Source organism: Macrotis lagotis, chromosome X (assembly GCF_037893015.1).
Source record: "Macrotis lagotis isolate mMagLag1 chromosome X, bilby.v1.9.chrom.fasta, whole genome shotgun sequence".
NCBI classification, from domain to species: Eukaryota; Metazoa; Chordata; class Mammalia; order Peramelemorphia; family Peramelidae; genus Macrotis; species Macrotis lagotis.
In genome coordinates this window covers 668,119,677-668,139,336 of record NC_133666.1, presented here as the reverse complement: position 1 = coordinate 668,139,336, position 19,660 = coordinate 668,119,677, and the positions used below count along the sequence as shown (strand labels likewise).

The window sequence follows — 19,660 nt, the reverse complement described above, 5'->3', positions numbered from 1 at the left end:
AAAATGACATCACTATGTTGGAGTCAAAGAACACTGTGTCTGACTGATCAGATCAATATGAGCTCAGAAGACTCTACCATAGGTTGGTCAAAAATAGTCCACATGAACATTTGGAGTGAATTCTCTAAATTCGTGCATCTCACATTTCTTTGTATGACAATCAATTGTGAATGACTTAGCTATTCTCAGCAATACAATGATCTAACACAATTACAAAGGACTCATGATAAAAAAAGCTCTCCACCTCCAGAAAAAGAAAGGATGGAATCTGAAAATAGATTTCTTGTTTTTTCTTTTGGTCTGTTTCTTTTTTTCCACATGACTAATGTGAATATTAGTCATAAGTCACAAGATTAATGAAAATATGTCTTACATGATTGCACATATAGAACCTATGTCAAATTGCTTACTGACTCAAGTGGGATGAGGTGTAGGAAGGAGGAAGAAAATTTGGAACTCAATTAAAAAAATGAATGTTAAAAATTGTTTTTACCTGTAATTGGAAAAAGTGTTTATTTAAAAAACAAATATGTAGCTAATCAATTAGTAATGGGATGGAATTTACGGGTGGTGATATTTCTGTTAGTAACATAAGGGAAAAATAATTTAAGAGTTTCTTTAAGGTCCTAAAGACTTCAAGTGAATGCAAGTTATCGTTTGTTTGGCTTGAAGGGGAACAGAAGGACAGGCTTGGAGAGTGTTCAGAGGAGGGTGCCCAGGACAGAGAAGGGACTGCAAACTATTTCCAACTGGTGGAAGGAACTGGGGATATTTACTCCACAGATCACTGGTCTTTCTGAAGTTCTTCGAACAAACAATCCTTTTCCAGTCTGTGTCTTTGATCTGGCTGATCCCCTTGCCTGAAAAGCTGCCCTCTGACCCTCTCACCTCCACCTCTAAGCATCCCTAACTTCCTTCCAGACTCAGCTCAAATTAAATCTTCTCCATGAGGCCTTTCCCCATGCCCTCAGGGGCTGCTGCCTTTCCTTTCAGGTTATTTTCATCTGTTCTATATGTATTTTTTTTGGTATGTGTTCTCCCTTGTTAGAGTGTTTACTCCTTGTGGGCAGGAACTGGATTTTGCCTTTCTTTGTATCTTCAGCACTTAGCATAATGCCAAGTACATAAAATGGGATTAGTAAATGTTTGTACTTCCTTTTTTTTTTTAGATTTTTTTTTTCAAGGCAATGGGCTTAAGTGGCTTGCCCAAGGCCACACGGCTAGGTAATTATTTAAGTGTCTGAGGTCGAATTTGAACCCAGGTACTCCTGACTCCAAGGCCGGTGCTCTATTCACTGAGCCACCAAGCCGCCCCCTGTCCTTCCTTTTTTGAAGAAGACCATGACTTCAAGGAGGTGCTGCCATGACATGCACATTAATTGAATTTCAATGAGTGGCTGCTGTGCTAAGTCACCAGCCTCACTTTCTCCTCCAGAGCCATCTGGATCTAGCGGCCAGATATGAATCAGGATGACTGGAGATGGCCCTGGAAATGAGGCAATCAAGGGTAAGTGACTTGCCCAAGGTCACACAACTAGTAAGAATCGAGGGTCTGAGATCAAATTCGAACTTCTGTCCTCCTGACTCCAAGGCCAGTGCTCTATCCACTGAGCCACCCTGGCATTAGTATACTTGTTGGCTGAGCAGTAAGAATTTAGGAAAAGGTTAGTTCAAGTACTTGAATGGGTATCATGGGGAAGAGGACTGGGACTAGGAAGAACTAAGGAGGCACTGTCATATCTTTGTTTGCTCCAGGTTCCCGTCCTGACTTTTTCTACCAAGCCACAGAATCCTCCTTACCCTGGAACTTCTGTTCTCCCCTGGGGCCCCTTCCTTTTATTAACTGGCTTCTCCAAGAACCACCATTTTAAGGAACCTCCCCCCCCAGGTCTGCCATATATTTATTTATCTTGACTTTCTGAATGATGTCCACCATGCCCCTACCAGGGTGCCTTCCCTCTCCCTAGTGCCCTTTTCAGCTCATTTTTTGATGTCTTCTCCCATTAGAATGTAAGCTCCTTGAGGGGAGAGACTCTCTTTCTGTTTGTCTTTGTATCCCCAGAACTTAGCACAGAGCCTAACATATAAAGCTTTATAGATGCGTGTTGACTTAATATTTTTGTAATAATCTTATTGTTTTGTTTGTTTTTTTTAGGTTTTTGCAAGGCAATGGGGTTAAGTGGCTTGCCCAAGGCCACACAGCTAGGCAATTATTAAGTGTCTGAGGCCAGATTTGAACTCAGGTACTCTTGACTCCAGGGCTGGTGCTCTATCCACTGTGCCACCTAGCTGCCCCTATAATATCTTCTCCAGCTCATTTTAACAGATGAGAAACTGAGGCAAATTGGCTGAAGTGATTCGTCCAGGGTCACACAGTCAAGAAGTGTCCAAAATTTTGAATTCCAATTTTTTCTTTTTCTTCCCCTCACCAAGACAGAAAGCAATCTGATATGCATTATACATGTGCAATCATGTAAACCAACTTTCCACATAAGTCTTGTTGTGAAAGAATAAACAGAACAAGGAAAAGCCACCAAAAAAAAAAAAATGAAAGGCAGCAGCCCCTGAGGGAATGGGGAAAAGCCCTATAGTCATTTGAATTGTGAATGATAAAGTCCACCAGTCTCCTCAGGGTCCTTTAGGATCTAGGATTGTTTCCCATGTTCCCTTTGAGTCACTGGGCTCCCTCCTGCAGAAATATCATAAGTGATATTTATAAGCCATAGTAAGCTTTGCTCTGCATTCTGACATCATCATTCTTTCTCTGCATGTGGATGATATTTTCCATCACAAGTCTTTTGGAATTGTCTTGGATCATTGTATTGCTGAGAAAAGTGGTTCATCTTAGTTGATCATCACACGATGTAGCAGTTATTGTCTACAATGTTCTCCTGGTTCTGTGCACTTCACTCAGCATCAGTTCATGCAAATCTTCACTAGATTTCAGAGTGCTACACTGAATAAAGCTCTGAATCTAGAGTCAGGGAGCTCTGGTTTTGAATTCTATCTCAGAGCCTTCCTAGCTGTGTGATCTTGGGCAAGTTACTTAACCCCTCCAGGCCTCAGTTTTCTCATCTGTTGAATGATAGATATGAGCTCTTGGTTTCCTTCCAGCTTTAAGTTAATCATCCTATGGACTTGAAGCAATATGTTGCAACTGGAAAGAGGTATATTGGCTCTATTGGTAGCACAGGGGAAAGTGGTGGCCCTGGAGTCAGAGTTCATATCTGATCTCGGACACTTCCTGACTGTGTGACCCTGGACAAATCACTTCAGCTCATTTGCCTCAGTTTCTCATCTGTTAAAATGAGCTGAAGAAGAAAATGATAAACCACTCCAGTGCCTTTGCCAAGAAAAATTCAAATGGGGTCAGAAAAAGTCTGAAAACAACTGAACAACAATAGGAAAAACTTCCTTATAATTCAGGGTGAGCTATCCCAAAATGGACTGGCTTGGGACTCAGTGAATTAGCCTTCACCTGTAATCCTCAACTGATGGATGACCCCAACTCAGGAAGGAGTTGAATTAGATAGATTCTGAGGTTTATCTTAAATGTATGTGTGTGTGTGTGTGTGTGTGCACATGCAAGTGTGTGCGCGTGCTGGAGGGAGGTCAGCCAGCCTCAGTGAGAGGGAGAATTCAGCTTAGTCTCAGTCTTTGGGAATGTCCAGGCATATAACTTGGCCTGGATAATGGAAGCCAACATTCACCTTGATCCATTTTCTGCTGGGCACCCCCACACCCTCTGAGGAATGTTGCTCAGCCAACAAGTGTACAAGGTCCTCTAGGACACATATAACCAAACAGCAGTGCATACTGGACTGCCAGTTGTGTCGGCCTACTTGGCTGGGCTATTTAAATTGGCTGCTCCTTGGGTACAAGGGCCAGGTACCTTTTCTGGAGATGTGGGAAGGGTATTTGTGACATATACTAGATTAGCATGCCAGCAGAGACAACAATGTGGGTCCTGATCTCTTACTCTGACCATCTTTGAGTCACTTAGCCCTACTGTCATTTGAATTGTGAGTGATAAAGCCCTCCAGTCTCCTCAGGGCCCTTTAGGATCTAGGATTGTTTCCCATGTTCCCTTTGAGTCACTCGGCTCCCTCTTGCAGAAATATCATAGTTTAACCTTTTAAAAGGCTCATTTCAGCTGACCAAAGATAACTGGCAGCATATTCCATAACAGGGCAAGAGCGAATAGGGAGGGGAATGGTAGGAAGAACCTCTTATTTGCCCCTAATCCAGGCCAGAAAGAAAGAATCCTGGTCAGAACTTTGATGGGTCCAGAATCACTGCAATGGTCAATCTGAAGAGCAAGGTACTTCTCTTCAGTAGATATGTAAATGATCTAGGTTTGGAAGCCGGTCTTGATATCAACTGACTATGTGACCTTAGTCAAGAGACCTCTCTGTGCCTCAGTTTCCTTATCTATCCACCCAACCTAAACTCCTCCTCCTACAAGTCTCAACAACATCAAATTGGCCTCTCTTGAAGGAGCTATTTGGCTTAGACAGAGGTGGGGTGGGGAGGAGATCTGAAATGCTCCCTGAGGGGTGGGAGTAGGGAGAAGGTTCTCGGTGTAAGAAAGTGGAAAGCCAATGGTGTAGCAGAAAGAAATTAAATTTGGAGGACACAGATTCAAATCTATTTCTGCCACCTATTTTCTATATGATTCTGGGGCAATTCTTTCTCCTTTCTGTACCTCAATTTCTTTATCTCTAAACATCTGGACTAGATGTTCTTTGAGCTGCCTTCCATCCCTAAATCTGGTATGCTTTTTTTTGGTTTGTTCAGTCTTAGTCAGGTCCAACTTTTTATGTGTCCATTTGGGGTTTTCTTGGCAGAGATACTAAAGTGATTTGGCATCTTTTCCACCTCATTTGACAGTTGAGGAAACTGAGGCAAACAGGGTTATGTGACTTGCCCAAGGCCATATAGCTAGTATAAGTAAGTGTCTGAGGTTGAATGTGAACTCAGGTCTTCCTGATTCCAGGTTCAGCTTTCTATCCACTGAACTACCCAGCTGTCCCTAAATTTATATACCACCTGCTATTGCTTCCTAGTTCAGAAGTTACAGTTCAGGAAGTTACTAACTAGGTGATCTTAGGTGAATTATGACCCTTCTTCCAGCCTCAGTTTTCTCATTTCTCAAATGGAGATCATCATAATATTCGTCCCTACGACAAATGAAGAAAATGCTCCATATACTTCACAATTCCCCAAAATGATAATCAGTGTTATTATTCTGATTAACAATGATTCAATTCAGCAAATGTATCATAAACCTCAGGGTGCCAAAAACTTTCCAAGGTGCTAGTGATACCGAAGCAAAAATGAAGACATTCCTGACCTCAAGAAGCTTACATTCTATCAAGCAAGACAACAGGTATCCAGTAAAAGAAACCCAACAGAGCTCTCACATTTCTTGGTTCCTCTTACCTTCCTGCTTCTGGAAGTCTTCTTCGGTGAAACTAACGTCCTTATGGGACAGATTGGTCATCAGCTGCTTGTTCTCCTCCTGCAACTGGGCTATCTGCGTGAGAAGGTCTTGGGCTTCCCCTCGCCAGACATCCTCCACAAGCTCAAGCTCCTAGGGGTGAGATCCAAGTGATAGAGAGTAAATGTACCTGCTCAGGCCCACCATTATAGAGACCCCCGGGGCTCCCTAGGCAGTTGGCAGCCCCATCACCCCCAACTGGTAATGAGCTTTGCTGCCCTCCTTCTGTTTTCCATTCCATAATGGCTCCAGGAGAGGGGCACCTTTTAGATCTATTTTGACTAGAGAAACTAAGGCATCATAGAGCTGAAGTTGGAAGAGATCTTAGAGTCCTACTCTTTCATTTTACAGATAAGGAAACTTAAATCCATAGAGGTAACCTATCTAATGTCACTAGAGTTAGAATTTAATCAAAGTTGAAAGAAACCTCAGAGGGAATTGAGCCTAACTTCCTCATTTTACAGATGAAACTCCAGAAGGGAGAAGTAACTTACCCAAGGTCATGGAGATAATAAGAGATAAGATAATATTATCATGGAGATAATAAGGAAGGATCCCATTGGAGGAGGAGGCAATGGGCCTTTCCCAAGTCTGTTGCCGAGCCCCTACTGGCCTTACCAGAGCATAAGCTGGACCTGGCAGAGCCTTGGGGAATCCTGAGATACCTCCTTCTAGCTGACAAGTAAGATTTCAGTGGAAGAACCCAATTTCAGATCCATGAAAATACTGGAAGGGGGGAGGGACAGTCATGCTTCTGCAACTCTTGAGAAGGCCTCAGCTTATATCCCTTTCCTTCCTCTTACCCAACAGATACTTTATGGAAGGACAGGGAGAAGGAACAGTGGCTGTAGGACCTGGACATTGTTTACTGAATGTTCATCTTCTATTAGGTCTAGTCTGCCTTAATAGAGCATTGGACTCAGAGTCAGGAAGGCCTGAGTTCAAACTTACTACTTGTATGACCCTAAGTCACTTCACCTTTCCCTGCCTCAGTTTTCTCACCTGTAAAATAAGAATATTGATAGCACTTAATTCACAGGGTGACTGTGAGCATCAAATGAGATAACATATAGAAAGCTCTTTGCGTATTTTAATTCACTATATGAATACTAGCTATTATCATCATTTTTCTTATATTGTATTTGTAATCTGGTGAGAGGAGAGAATGAGAGAGAGGAAAAGAGGGAGGAAAGAGAGAAGAAAGCAAGAGGGAGAGGACAGAGAGAAAGAGAGATGTAAGAGAAAAAGGAGAGAGGAGAGAGATGGAGAGAAGAAGAGAATAAAAAAGAGAAGGAAGGAACAGAGAGAAAGAGATGGAGAAGAAAGAGAGATTGAAAGAGAGATGGAGAAAGAGAGAAAAGAAGAGAAAATGGAGAGAGAAAAGAGACATAGGAGAACGAAAAAAGATGGGAGAGGATTGAGAGGGGGAGAAAAAGGAAAGAGGAGAGAGACATGGAGAGAGTAGAGGAATAGAGAAAGAGATGGAGAGAGAGAGAGAGAAAGAGAGAGAGAGAGAGAGAGAGAGAGAGAGAGAGAGAGAGAGAGAGAGAGATACACCCCATTATAAGATCTTTAACCAACAGCCATGGCAACCTTTCCCTCCAGGGAGGAAACAAGCTGAAAAATACCTGGGAATTTATACTAATCAGACAGACAGGTGAGAGGCCCAAAGCTACCTGAACTAACCTTTCTCTGGATGTATCTTGAATATTTATTTACAGACATGTGGTTTCCCCAGTTAGGCTTTAAGCACCCTGAGAGCAAGGACTGTTTGGGCTCAGCTCAGAGGATGGGACACTTGTCTGGGTTTAATCAATGCTCATTGATTTTCAGGTTGGATCATCTTGCTCCCCTCCCCCAATCTCTTCCCTCCGTCTTTGGTCCTTTATCCACACCCCTTCCTTCCTCCTCCTCCTCCTCCTCCTCATTACCTTCTTCTTCCCTTTTAAGCTGCCTCCCTCCAAGTCATCTCCCAAGCCATGTTCTATATTTGTGATTTACTCCTCAAACTCTCTCCCTTCCTTCCTTTTTTTCCTCCAGGAAGCCCCACCCAGTTCACTAGGAAGGGAGAAAGAGAGAGGAAATATTGGGAGAAGCTGGGAAAGAATTGGAATGAAAAGTAAGTCCTTTGTTGGCAACCACTAATAGGCCTAACTGATGCCCAGGGGAGGTCCTGGTTCAGACTGAGAAGGAAGGCCAAGAAGGAGAGAGGTCAGCAAAGGATAGCAGATATCCCATGGGACAGTAGAAAGAGCATTAGGCCAGAGTCAGAACACTGAGGACCCTAGGCTTAGAAGTGGAAGGTCTTTGAAGTTCATGTAGGCCACTTCTCTCATTTTACAGATGAGAGGGAACACAGAATTTGAGAAGTTAATGAATCGCCCAGGGCCACTCAGATAAGTGAGAGCTGGTATTCACACCCACGTTTTCCAGGCTCTTTGCCACCTCAGCTTCCTAGGGAAGCCTTGCTGCCTAACTGAGAGGCAGGTAGCAGCCTACCACCAGACTCAGTGACTAATCAACCACACCTCTTTGGGCAAGTGGGCTGTCCACCTCAGCTGGGTGATGCATCAGTGAGAGCATTAAGCTTGGAATCAGGAAGAGTCACTTTCATATGTTCAAATCTGGCCTCAGTCCCTTCCTAGCTTGTGTGACCCTGGGCAAGTCACTTTACCCTATTTGCCTCAGTTTCCTCATCTGTCAAATGAGCTGGAGAAGGAAATGACAAACTACTCCAGTATCTCTGTCAAGAAAACCCCAAGGGGGAGCAGCTAGGTGGATAGAGCACCAACCCTGGAGTTAGGAGGACCTGAGTTCAAATCTAGTCTCAGACACTTAATAATTATCGAGCTGTATGATCTTGGGCAAGTCACTTAACCCCTTGCCTGGCAAAAACCAAAAAAAGGAAAAAAAGAAAAAAATCCCAAACTGAAATGACTGAACAATAATGTCTTAGTAACCCCATATGGAATTCCATTTAAAAATAGTTATTCAGTACAATGCAAAAGATACAAAAAGGGAAAAAAGTAAAAGGACCCAGTCAGGGAGATTATTTTCTCTCAGGGGAGAACAGATTCTGCGCAAGTCTAAGTATAACATAGATTTGGGGGAGAGGGGAATTCAGGATAAAGGAGAATTTAGACAGAGATCAAAGAAAATCTGAGGAGGGAAAGGCATTTGAAATGAAGGTCTCTGAAAGACAGAGACAAGGAGGGGATTCTCAGAGGATGGTGTGCAGGAGGCCACAGGGTAGGAGATGGCCTATTAAGTCAGCTAAATACACACCAATGAAATGCCTTTCCCTGTACCCCAGTACTTAGCTTATGTTTGTTGACTGACTATTTTCCTGGAAAAGAAGCTTTTACCAAGATTGTGATTGACCTTGGAGACCCACTATGAGGTCTGAGTTCTATTTGGAAAGGCAGTTGGCAGACCCTGGAGATTCTAGAACAAGGGGGCAAAAATATGAGAATTCCAATCAGATGATCCCTAAGGACCCTTCACTGTCTGGGGTCTGTCATGGGAGATGTCAAGGGAGGGGGCCCTCAACAGCACATGACCGTCAGGGCATAGGATAGCCACTCTTGTTCTTTAGACATCCCTGCCCCAAACAGTCTTCTCAGTTTCCATTGGATAAGTTTTCAGCCGTTCCCCACTTGTGCCCTGCTTCTAACTCGATGGGTGACCTTGGTCAATTTGGGCAGTTTCTTCCTTGGGATCCAGTTTCCTTCCTAGGAATAACAAGTCTGACTTAGCTTTGCCTGGGAGCAGAGCCACCAAGATACTTCATGGGGAACAAGGGCCCTAAGGTTCTAAGGGAAAAGCCAGACCTCTCTCTGATAAACCCAACAACAAACAGGGAAAAAAGAACCAAGCAAAGAAAATACATGACCGGCTCTGCTATGAAAACAGCTTTTAAAAATACTGCAAGAAACCAGCCCATCAGATTTCATAAGCGCTGATGACCCTCCTCTTTCAGATCAGCCAGGTGACCTTCCCAAAGTCACATAGCAAATAGGAGACAGACCTGGTAACCCAAGTCTTCTAAAAGGAGTTTCCTTCCATTCCCTCCCAGTTCCTTCACATAAAGTGAATAAGACTTAAAGGGCTCATGTGAAGCACCACTGGCCTCAAGCCACGGCAGGAAACCACATGTCTCCCCACTTCCTTCTTCCTTGGCTCCCAGACTGTCCTCCTGTCTCTGGAGGGGGACTACCCTGGTCTGGTTATCTCTGGTTTTGATTCACAAAATCCAGTGAGTTGGAAGGTGGTAGAGTGAGCAAAGGAGTGTGGTAAGGCTTCTATGGATAACACCCCCACCCTTTCTACTTCCTAGAGAAACCAACCATCCCAAAGGATCATCCTGGAGTCATAGGCTACCTCCAGTTGGACAGGGAAAGGTCCTGGAGATTTGAGGCCTCTGACCTGCTCAGGAAGTTTGGGTGTAGCTGAGAGATGGGAAGGAGACAGAGGAATGGGTGGGCCTTGCCCCAGAGCCATCATGCTCTGTTGGAACTGAGGGACACTATCTGTCTAGGGTTACCCCAAGAGTTCTCTGTTTTAATAACATCAGTGGGTTGCAGGGGATAAACTTCATGGGAAAAGATGAGGTTTTTTTCCCCCTTTCCACTCCCTCCACTTTCCAGCTTCTCAGCCCTCCGAGTTCTCTAGGTCTCTATCCCCTTGTTTACCTCAGCCCACCACTTCCCTTTCTTCAAAACCTTGTTCCCCTCCTCCCATCTAGGCTCCTATGCCTTCTTTAAAAATAAGAAGCACAATGATAATAAATCTAGGGCCTATATCAGATTGCTCTCTGTCAGGGGGAGGGGGGGAGAAAAATGTGTAACTCAAAAGCTTGCAAAAAAAAATGATGGATATAAACTATTGTTGCATGTAGTTGGGGAAACAGAGAAAATAGTTTTCAAAACAATAATAAGCATAGAGTCATAGACATGCCAAAGTTTTAAGAGATCATCTAATCCAACTTCATTTGACAGATGGGTAAACTGAGGCCCAGGAAGGGAAAAAGGACAATTGTCCAAAGTCACCCTTCAACTAAGTACAATTTGAATCTTGGACTTCTTGACAACATCCAGTTGAGATTAAGTAATCTCCTTGATCTCGGTCCCAGAGGACCATGACATCAGGGGAGATGATGCCACGACAAGCACATAAATTGCTTTTGAGTGCAGCGATGCTGTGCTAGGTCCCCTGCCTCACTTTCTCCTCCAGAGCCATCTGGGTCCAGTGGCCGGATGGGAGTCAGGACGCCTGGAGATGGCCCTGGATGCGAGCAGTCGGGGGGGGGGGGGGGGGAGTGACTTGCTCACGGTGACACAGCTAGGAAGTCTGCAGCTGGACTGTCCTCCTGCCTCCAAGGCTGGCGCTATCCACTGAGCCCCCCAACGCCTTATTTCAGAAATGAGTAAACTGAGGCTCAGAAAGGAAAGGCCTTCCCCAAGGTCACGGAGGTCTCCCTGATTCCAGGTCCTCCTACTGACCGTGAACTTCGGGGGGTTCTAAGACTTGCCCAAGGTCACAGGGCCAGTGGGACCAGCAGCCAGGGCTCCCAGTCCTGCCCGGCGTCTCCTCCGCCCCCGCGGCCCCCCGCCTGCCCCGGGCACCTTTTGATGCTTCCTCTCCTTCTCGATGCGGTCCATCCGCTCGAGGCGGAGGCGGTCCAGCTCCAGGCGCAGCTCGTCCAGCTCGGGGCTGACGTGGTGGCGGCTGACCAGCACCTCGAGGATCTCCAGCACCCGCACCACCTTGGGCATCAGCCGCCCGATGGCCTCGCAGCCGTGCTGGTCGATGACCCGCTCGAACTCGTGGCCCACCAGCGAGGCGATGTCGTACACGTCCATCACCGTCAGCTCGGCCACGTTCTTCTCCAGCACGGACGCGGCCTCGGGGCCCCCGCCGCCCTCCTCCATGGCCCGGCGCCGGGGAGGGGGCTCCCCCACCCCTCCCCCCGAGCCCAACTCGCCCAACTTGCAAACTAGCGGCCCAGCGGAGCCGCCCTCGGGGCCCGGCCCGGGGCTGCTCGGGGCGGCGGGGGCGCCGGGGGCCGCCCGCGCTCTCCCTCTCCCTGGCCCGGCTCCGCCGCTCCTCTCCCGGGAGGCTGTCACAAAGCTGGGGAGGAGGAGGAGGAGGAGGAGGGGAGGAGGGGAGGGGAGGGGTGCGTGCGTGCGCAGGCCTGCGGAGGCCCCCCCAGGTCGGGAAGGCGTGCGGGGCCGGAGCGGCCGGGCTGCCCTCGGAAACGCTTCTGCGCGGGGGTCGCTCCGCGCCAGCCCTCAGCCCCCACCCCTTCCCGAGGGGAGGGGCCGCAGCTGCTCCCGGGAACTTTGGAGGCGGGGGGGGGGGGCGGAGAGGAAGGAGAGGGGCGCGGCCCGGGCTGGGGCGGGGGGGGGCTGCTGCCCCCCGAGAGGGAGCCGGAGGCGGGGCTAGGGCCGGAGGCCGAAGGCCGGGGATCCCCCCCCTCCCTCCCTGCGGAGGCGCCAGAGCCCCCCGCCCCGGGCGGCAGGAGTTCCCGGGGCCCTTTAAATGGAGAAAGTGCCTGCAGTCCCCACCCCCGGGGCCTCCCGCATCCCGGGCTCCTCCAGAGGCCGGTCCCGCCGCTTCCTCCCCGCCCCCAAACAAGTTGGGACTGCGCGGCTCCCACATGAGCTCACTGCACCCCGGGGCCCGGGGCTCCTGCGAAGTGAGGCTGTGGGACAGGTGGGGGAGGAGCGCGGGCTGGGAGGGGGGGCAACGCCGGAGATGGCCTCATTCCCTAGGCATCAGGAGGAGGCCCTTCGGGCATGGGCAGAGGGCCCACCGGCACGCCGGGGGGAAGGGGCCGAGGCTGGACTGGAACTCACAACGAGATCCAAGGCCAGGGCTCTAGCCACTGTCCCCTCTGCCGGAGTCGGCAGGGTGAGCGTTCCAACGCGGCCTCGGACTCCTGCTGTCAGGCCTTGGGCAAGTCCTTGCCCCCAATTCCCTCACATCCAGAACCATCTCCAGTCGCCCCGATCCCTATCTGGCCGCTGGGCCCAGAAGACTTTGGAAGAGAAAGAGGCCGGTGACTTAGCTCAGCACCTCCCCACTCAAATACAGTCTATGTGCTTCTCAGGGCATCACCTCTTGGGCCTCTTAGAGAAGGAAGAACAAACATCATCATCATCATCATCATCATCATCACCACGCTAATGTGATCCGGGTTGGGGAAAGATGCTGAAAAGAGTGAGTGTGGTTTTGGAGTTAGAATCCGGGTTCAGATTCAGCCCCTCTGCCACTTAATAATAACCGATAGGACACCTATCATGGGTCATTTAACAACTCTGCGAGGGAAGTGAGGCGATTATCCACATTTATAGATAAAGAAACTGAGGCAAACGTGGTAGGTGGTTTCTCCAAGGTTACCCAGCTAGCATGCCATCTATCTTATGTTGGGCAAGCCATCTAACCCTGATTGCCTCGAATCCAGGGCCATTTCCAGTCATCCTGAGCCATATCTGACCGCTGGATCTAGATGTTCTGGGGAGAGAGTGAGGCTGGGGACTCAGCACAGCATCCCACCTCTCACTTAAATGCAGTTCATATGCTTGTCATGACATCACCTTCCTGACGTCATGGCTTCTTGAAAAGGAGGACAAACATCATCATCATCATCACCAAGCCGGTGTGTGAGGCTAGATTTGAATTCAGGTCTTTCTGACGCCAGGCCTAGCTCTGTAGCCACTGTGCCACCTAGCTGACCAAGCTAGAGGAAGCCCCACCCCATCACCTGAGCTCTTTGAAACATACTTTTCACACACACACACACACACACACACACACACACACACACACACACACACACACACAGTATCTCTTAAGTTCCTGTTATGTTCGACAAACTATGCCAGTTGCTGTGTTTATAGTCATATGGGGAAGGCACTAGGTTTTTACAGTTTGTAATGTGTGGAGGGCGTTCATTAATTACTAAGGGACTATTGGAAAGTCCTGGTTGTAGGAAGGAAGTGGCACCTGAGCTGAACCCTGAAGGAGCTGGGGAATCCTCAAAGGTGAAGCTGAGGAGGGAGCTCCTCAGACAGGGCAAGGGAGAGAGGGGGAGAGTGTTGTGAATAAAAGGAGGGCACTAATGAAAGAGTTCTGGTCTGACAGGGCTGTTATTCTCTGGGAGAACTAAGTGAGACAAGGTTTGTAAGTGCTTTGCCAATTTGAAAGCTTTATGAAAATGCCTCTTCTCATGGAGAATGCTTGGATGGCTTGAGGTACGAGTCCCACCTCTGACCGAAGCAGTAGGACTTTGGACAAGGACTTCCATTTCTCTGGGCTCAGACCACTTTCTAGGACTCAGTTTTGTTCTATCATTTCAATCTTTCTGGGGTTTTCTTCTTTTTTCTTTTTCTTTTCTTTTTTCTTTTTTTTGCAAAGCAGTGGGGTTAAGTGACTTGCCCAAGGCCACACAGCTAGGTAATTATTAAGTGTCTGAGCCAGATTTGAACTTGTGAAGACCTGAATTCAGACCCTTCTATGCACAATGATGTCATCTACCTGCCCTAAATCTCATCCATTAAATTATAGATCATTGCCAGTAGAGGGTGGCCGCAACACTGGGACTTCCCCACTGTAAATCTGAGATTTTTATATGCATGGACAATTGAGAATGAGGATGAGGATGATGATGAAAGGGATAAAAATTAAGTTCTGTGTGAAATTCAATACTTAACACTTTATGGATTTTACTTGATTTTCTTCACTGCTGAAATCTCTATGTGTTGTCTCCCCCAGTTAATAAGATATTACAGTAGACAGAGCACCACCACATTTAGGAAGAATTGAATTAAAATCCAGTCTTAAGGGACTAACTGGGCAAATCACTGAACCTCTCTCTGTCTCAGTTTTCTCATCTATAAAATGTGGATGGATAATACTGCCTCCCAGGGTTTCTGTGAGGATCAAATGAGATAATATTTGTAAAGCATTTCAACCAAGCCAAGCCCACCCCTCAAAATGCAGAGGTGTCAAAGCTGAGTTAAAATTAGAAAGGAAACCAGACACTAGTGCTGAGGTCCTCAGAACAAAGTACAAAGGCTCCCACAGCCCAGGAGAGGCAGGGACAATTTATCCTTGAAAACCACAGAAAGATTCTGAAAGGGGGTGGTATAAAGGATGAACAATCCCAGAAACAGGTGGGATACAGAAACAGGATGTTTTGCAGGAACATTGAATGTAGATTGGATCAGCTGTCAGTGCATAGTTCAGCCAGGTCAGCCAGGGATCACCAGCAAAGACATCTGGGAGTGAGCAAGACTTTGGCTCACTGCAGGTTCCTGATTGGCTCCTTTCAACCAAATGGCATACTCTGAGCCCAGTGCACCTGCCTGGTGAGGTAGCTCATAGAAAACAGACATGTTCATCTCAGGGGTACTCTCACAAACACTTTAATATACTGTATAAATGAGTCATTATTAGTAATTAATCTTTTGATTGAAGTGCTGTTCATATTATCTCATTTGATCTAACCATAAAAGGAACCCCTTGGTGACAGGGATTGATCTTGCTTTTCTGTTTATATTCTCAGTTGTTAAGTGCTTGGCAGAGAGTAAACTCTATAAATTCTTTTATTTTTTCATTCATTTAGTCATAGTAGGTGCTCATGAAATTTGGATTGATTGCTTGGTTGGTTGGTTGAAGCACAACCCCATAAAGCTGGTAGACTTAATGAGATCTTTATTTTATCAGTTAAAAAAGGAAGACCAGATTGTGCTTATCCAGGGCTAAATAGCTAGTTAGCAACAGAACTAGACCCCTAGTTTAAGGGACTAAAGAAGATTAGTATGACTGCTGTCCTTTATGCTCAAAGAGGACCAAATTGACATCACTGTGTCAAGGCATAATGGGTCTGATTGTGGCTGATCAGATCAATGTGAACTCAGAAGGCTTTCCAGGTTGGACATAAATAGTCCATATCAATATTTGGAGAGGAGCTGTCTCTCTATTTGCATATCTCACTTTCTTTTGAGCTACTGCAATTTTGCTTTGTGTGGGCATATCATGCTGTATCAGTGTCTCCCATCTGATTCCAAAGTTCTTTAGAGAGACCTTGAAAGTATCCCAATCTCTCCTTTTCCAGCAGCTATCTTTTACCTCTGCAGATCCCATCCAGGGATGAGATGAGTTCACGTCTCACATTTCTGTTTCTCTTTAAATTTTTTTTTTTTTTATTTAAGGCGGTGGGGTTAAGAGTGACTTGCCAAGGTCACACGGCTAGGCAATTATTCAGTTTCTGAAGTTGGATTTGAACTCAGGTCCTCCTGATTCCAGGGTCGGTGCTCTATCCACTGCGCCACCTAGCTGTCCACATTTCTGCTTCTCCACTGGGGCTATACAGAGGACTGTTCCAGAAAATATTATGAGGGTATCATCAGGTTTTTTTTTTTCCTTCAAGACTTACTTTGGGAAAGGATTCCTTTTGAAGGGCCTCTGGACTGGTTTCAGAATCAGGGCCATGTATCATTGAGTTCTTAGAGATAATTCTAAGGGAAGGCAACTCCAGACAAAGAGCCAGTTATGCTATATGAATCTCTACCACTTCAGAGTCATCAGAAAATGTCCAAATCCAATTACTTCTACCTGTCCTGACCATCTATCATTTAGAAAACAGCTCTTGGGCAGCTAGGTGGCCCAGTGGATAGAGCACCGGCCCTGGAGTCAGGACTGAGTTCAGATTTGGCCTCAGATACTTAATAATTACCTAGCCGTGTGACCTTGGGCAAGCCACTTAGCCCCATTGCAAAAAACAAACAAACAAACAAACAAAAAAGAAAAACAAAAAAAGAAAGAAAAGAGAAGAGAATAGCTCTCATCTGGTTAAGTCTTGTCTTCCTAGGGAGTGCAATGGAGGAAGTGTGGCTCTTAAGAGACAAGAATACAGATACTTAGTAGCTGTATGACCCTAGACCTCCATGCTTCAGTTTCCTAATATTGGGTTTTAATAACTGTTTCACCAGTTTGGTGTAAGTATCAAATGAAATACAGTACTTTAGATAAATGTTGTTATTATGTGTCATTCATTTCCAGCAAAAAGCACATATTAAATATTTACTATATGTGTATTAGGCACTGTGCTGAGGGCTAGGGATTCAAAAAGGGCAAAAGCAGACCCTGTCTTCAAGGAGCTGTCAGTTTAATGAGAAAGATAACATGTAAATAACTAGTTATATAGGAGATGATGGTGTTTGTTCCTCCTCATTTAAAAAAAATTATATTTCTTTAAGGCAATGGGGTTAAGTGACTTACCCAGGGTCACACAGCTAGTTATTAAGTGTCTGAGACCAGACTTGAACTCAAGTCCTGCTGGTGCCACCTAGCTGCCCTTTTTTTCATTTTTTTGTCCTTCCTTCTTGAAGGACACCATGACATCAGAGAAGTGATGCCATGACAAGCATGTGAGTTGGATTTGGGTGAGGAAGTGCTGTGTTAAGTCACCAGCCTTACTTTTTCCTCTGGAGCCATCTGGGTCCAGTGACCAGATATGGCCTTGGATGAGAGGTAATCAGAGTTAAGTGACTGGCCTAAGGTCACACACAGCTAGTGTCAAGTATCTGAGGCCAGATTTGAACACAAGGAGAGGGGAAGGCAGTAAGAGCATCTGGGAGCACCAGGAAAGGTCTCCTACAGGAGATGGGGTTTGAACAGAGTCTTGAAGGAAGTCAGGAAATTAAGTATTAGATGTGAGGAAGGAGGAGAGCATTCTAGATATGGGTAACAGCTAAAGGAGCATCATATTTGGGAACATTGAGGAGGCTGGAGCAGCTGGATCTGAAAGTGAGGTATAAGAAGACAAGAACAGTAAAATGAGGCAATGTTAGCAAGAGATTTAGGTGCTAAACAAGGCGTTGCTGGGGTGAGACCTATAATTGAGAAAAATCACCTTGGCAGCTGAGGATGGATTGGAGCAGAGCACCTTGCAATTGCCACCTGAGCACTGCACAGTTAGCTCACATGTCATGTCTCTAGGGAAGCAATGAGGAACCATGGTTTAATGGATAGTGGAATCAGGGAGATCTATGTTCAAATTCCACTTCAGACATTTGTTGGCTGTGGGATCCTGGGCTCATCCCTCAACATTTCAGATCTCATTTTCTAATCTATTAAAAAAGGAGATTGGGCTTAACATATCCTAAGATCCTTTCTACCCCTAAATCTCTAAGCCCATGATTCCAATAGGCTGTAAGTTTTCTGAAGGTGTAGACTTTCCTTTTTTCCCTTTGTATCACCAGTGTCTCATATAATACCTAGTATATGAATGAATGAATTAACATTTATTAAAGGAATGTATTTGTCTTCAGTTGCCTTTTGCAGCTTAGGAATTTTTGGAAGATGAACCTTTTGAATGTGGTGCAGACCATAATCATTAATAATTATCTTCATTAAAGCAAAAGTCAAAATAGAACTCTTGATTACACCCTTTGAGATATCTTTTTTTTTTAGGTTTTTGTAAGGCAAATCGGGTTAAGTGGCTTGCTCAAGGCCACACAGCTAGGTAATTATTAAGTGTCTGAGACCAGATTTGAACCCAGGTACTCCTGACTCCAAGGCCGGTGCTTTATCCACTACGCCACTACGCCACCTTGCAAGCCAAACCTAAGCTTAACCTTCTAACATATGTGAAAGAGTATTTTATTTTATATAACAAAATATAAACAACGTTTGGTAAAGATGTGAAAGTAGGGGGATGATATTTACCATTTTTCTTTTCATTTTGTGTTATCTTCCTTTCTCTGAAATATATTATAAAATAGGATCATTTTTTAAATATGCACACATCCACATATAAGCATCAATTAAGTCCCTACTGCATATGAGGCAACAAAGATGCAAATGTAAAAGTGAAAAAATTCCTTACATTTTATGGAAACAATATATAGTGGAGCGTGGTGACAAAAGGAGAAGAGTTTTGATGTGGGTAGTTGTAGGAGGGTAAGTGGAACTAGAGAACCCTCATCATCCTTTTTCTTGTAAAGTAAGAAGTGGGGAGGGGAATAGAGAGGTACTCAGCAGGCCACAAGATATGACCTAATTTCTTGTGGCTGGATGGGATGTGAAGCATGGCATCTGGAGCAAGCTAGATTGTAGAACTAGATAGTCCAGCAGAGCATTAATTAAATACTTATTGTTTGCAACTGTGCAAACATTGGGATTACAGATAGGTACTGCCTAGAAAGTCCCTGCCCTCAAGAAGTTTATTTTCAAATGAAGTAAGAAAACACAAAGAGGAGTGTTGGGAAACTGAGGTCTGGAAGTCACTTGGGATAGAGAGGCAAGAATATGATGGAGACCAGAGGAAGTTTCAGGTAAGGGGAATGGTGCAGAGAAGACATGAAGAGATACTCAAGGAGTTGTTATGTCTGACTTTTCATGATCCTTTGGACCATAATGTTTGATAATTTTTTTTAATTATAAGGAATGATATTGTGCCAATACTTCAGTGGGGTTTTCTTGGCAAAAACTGGAGTGGTTTGTCATGTCCTTCCAGTTTTTCCCCTGCTGTGGTTAGATAGAGCTAAAATAACGAACACTTAATGATTTTTAAAAAAATAAATGTTTATTCAATGAATGAATAAATACTGTCACAGTCTGGGGCAGTCTCTTTACCTCTTGGAGCTCATCCACAAAAATAAGGAGATTGGACTTAATTCATTGTAAGGTCACAGCTGTAATTATAACATGACAGACCTGAACTAGGGTGGCAGCAATGGGCAAGGAAAGGAGATACGTAGGTGTTCCACATCAAGAGAAATGACAACCAGGGGCTGACTAGATGTGAGAGATGAAGAGGGAATGGACTTTCAGAGGATCATAGAGCCAGAGCTAAATGAAGCTTTAGAGATCATTTAATCCAATGGCTTCATTTGACAGATGGGGAAACCAAGGCAAGGAGAAGTGAAATGATTTGCCCAGCATCACTTAGATAGGTGAATGTTGGCACTAATTAACAAAGGCTGGAGAGTTGGGAAGGGACTTAGATTGGCAGGGGGGGATGGGTGCCTCTGGCTCTGTCGAGATGGAATATCCAGTTATAAATGTCCAGAGAACAGTGAAGAGTAGTCTGGACCCATCCCTATCCTTCCTCCTATCATTCTGCCTATCTGCACTGTCCATGTACTAAAG

General features: G+C 45.5%; 1 protein-coding gene and 1 long non-coding RNA gene across 5 annotated transcripts in view; one reads left to right on the top strand and one right to left on the bottom strand.

The window, feature by feature from the left end:
- RILPL1 (Rab interacting lysosomal protein like 1) overlaps window positions 1-11,445 on the bottom strand; it is a 48,212-nt gene extending 36,767 nt beyond the window's left edge. For all 3 annotated transcript variants that reach the window (XM_074205433.1, XM_074205434.1, XM_074205435.1), the window contains exons 1-2: window positions 11,125-11,445; window positions 5,443-5,593 (exon numbers count right to left, since the gene is read on the bottom strand). In XM_074205433.1, coding sequence (XP_074061534.1) covers window positions 5,443-5,593; window positions 11,125-11,430 — 457 coding nt within the window. In that variant the 5' untranslated portion in view covers window positions 11,431-11,445. The remainder of the gene's footprint in view (window positions 1-5,442; window positions 5,594-11,124) is intronic.
- An 865-nt stretch (window positions 11,446-12,310) lies between these two features.
- The window catches only part of LOC141501475 (uncharacterized), a 33,814-nt gene continuing 26,464 nt past the window's right edge, over window positions 12,311-19,660 (top strand). For both annotated transcript variants that reach the window (XR_012472249.1, XR_012472250.1), the window contains exon 1: window positions 12,311-12,721. This is a non-coding gene — a long non-coding RNA (uncharacterized LOC141501475). The remainder of the gene's footprint in view (window positions 12,722-19,660) is intronic.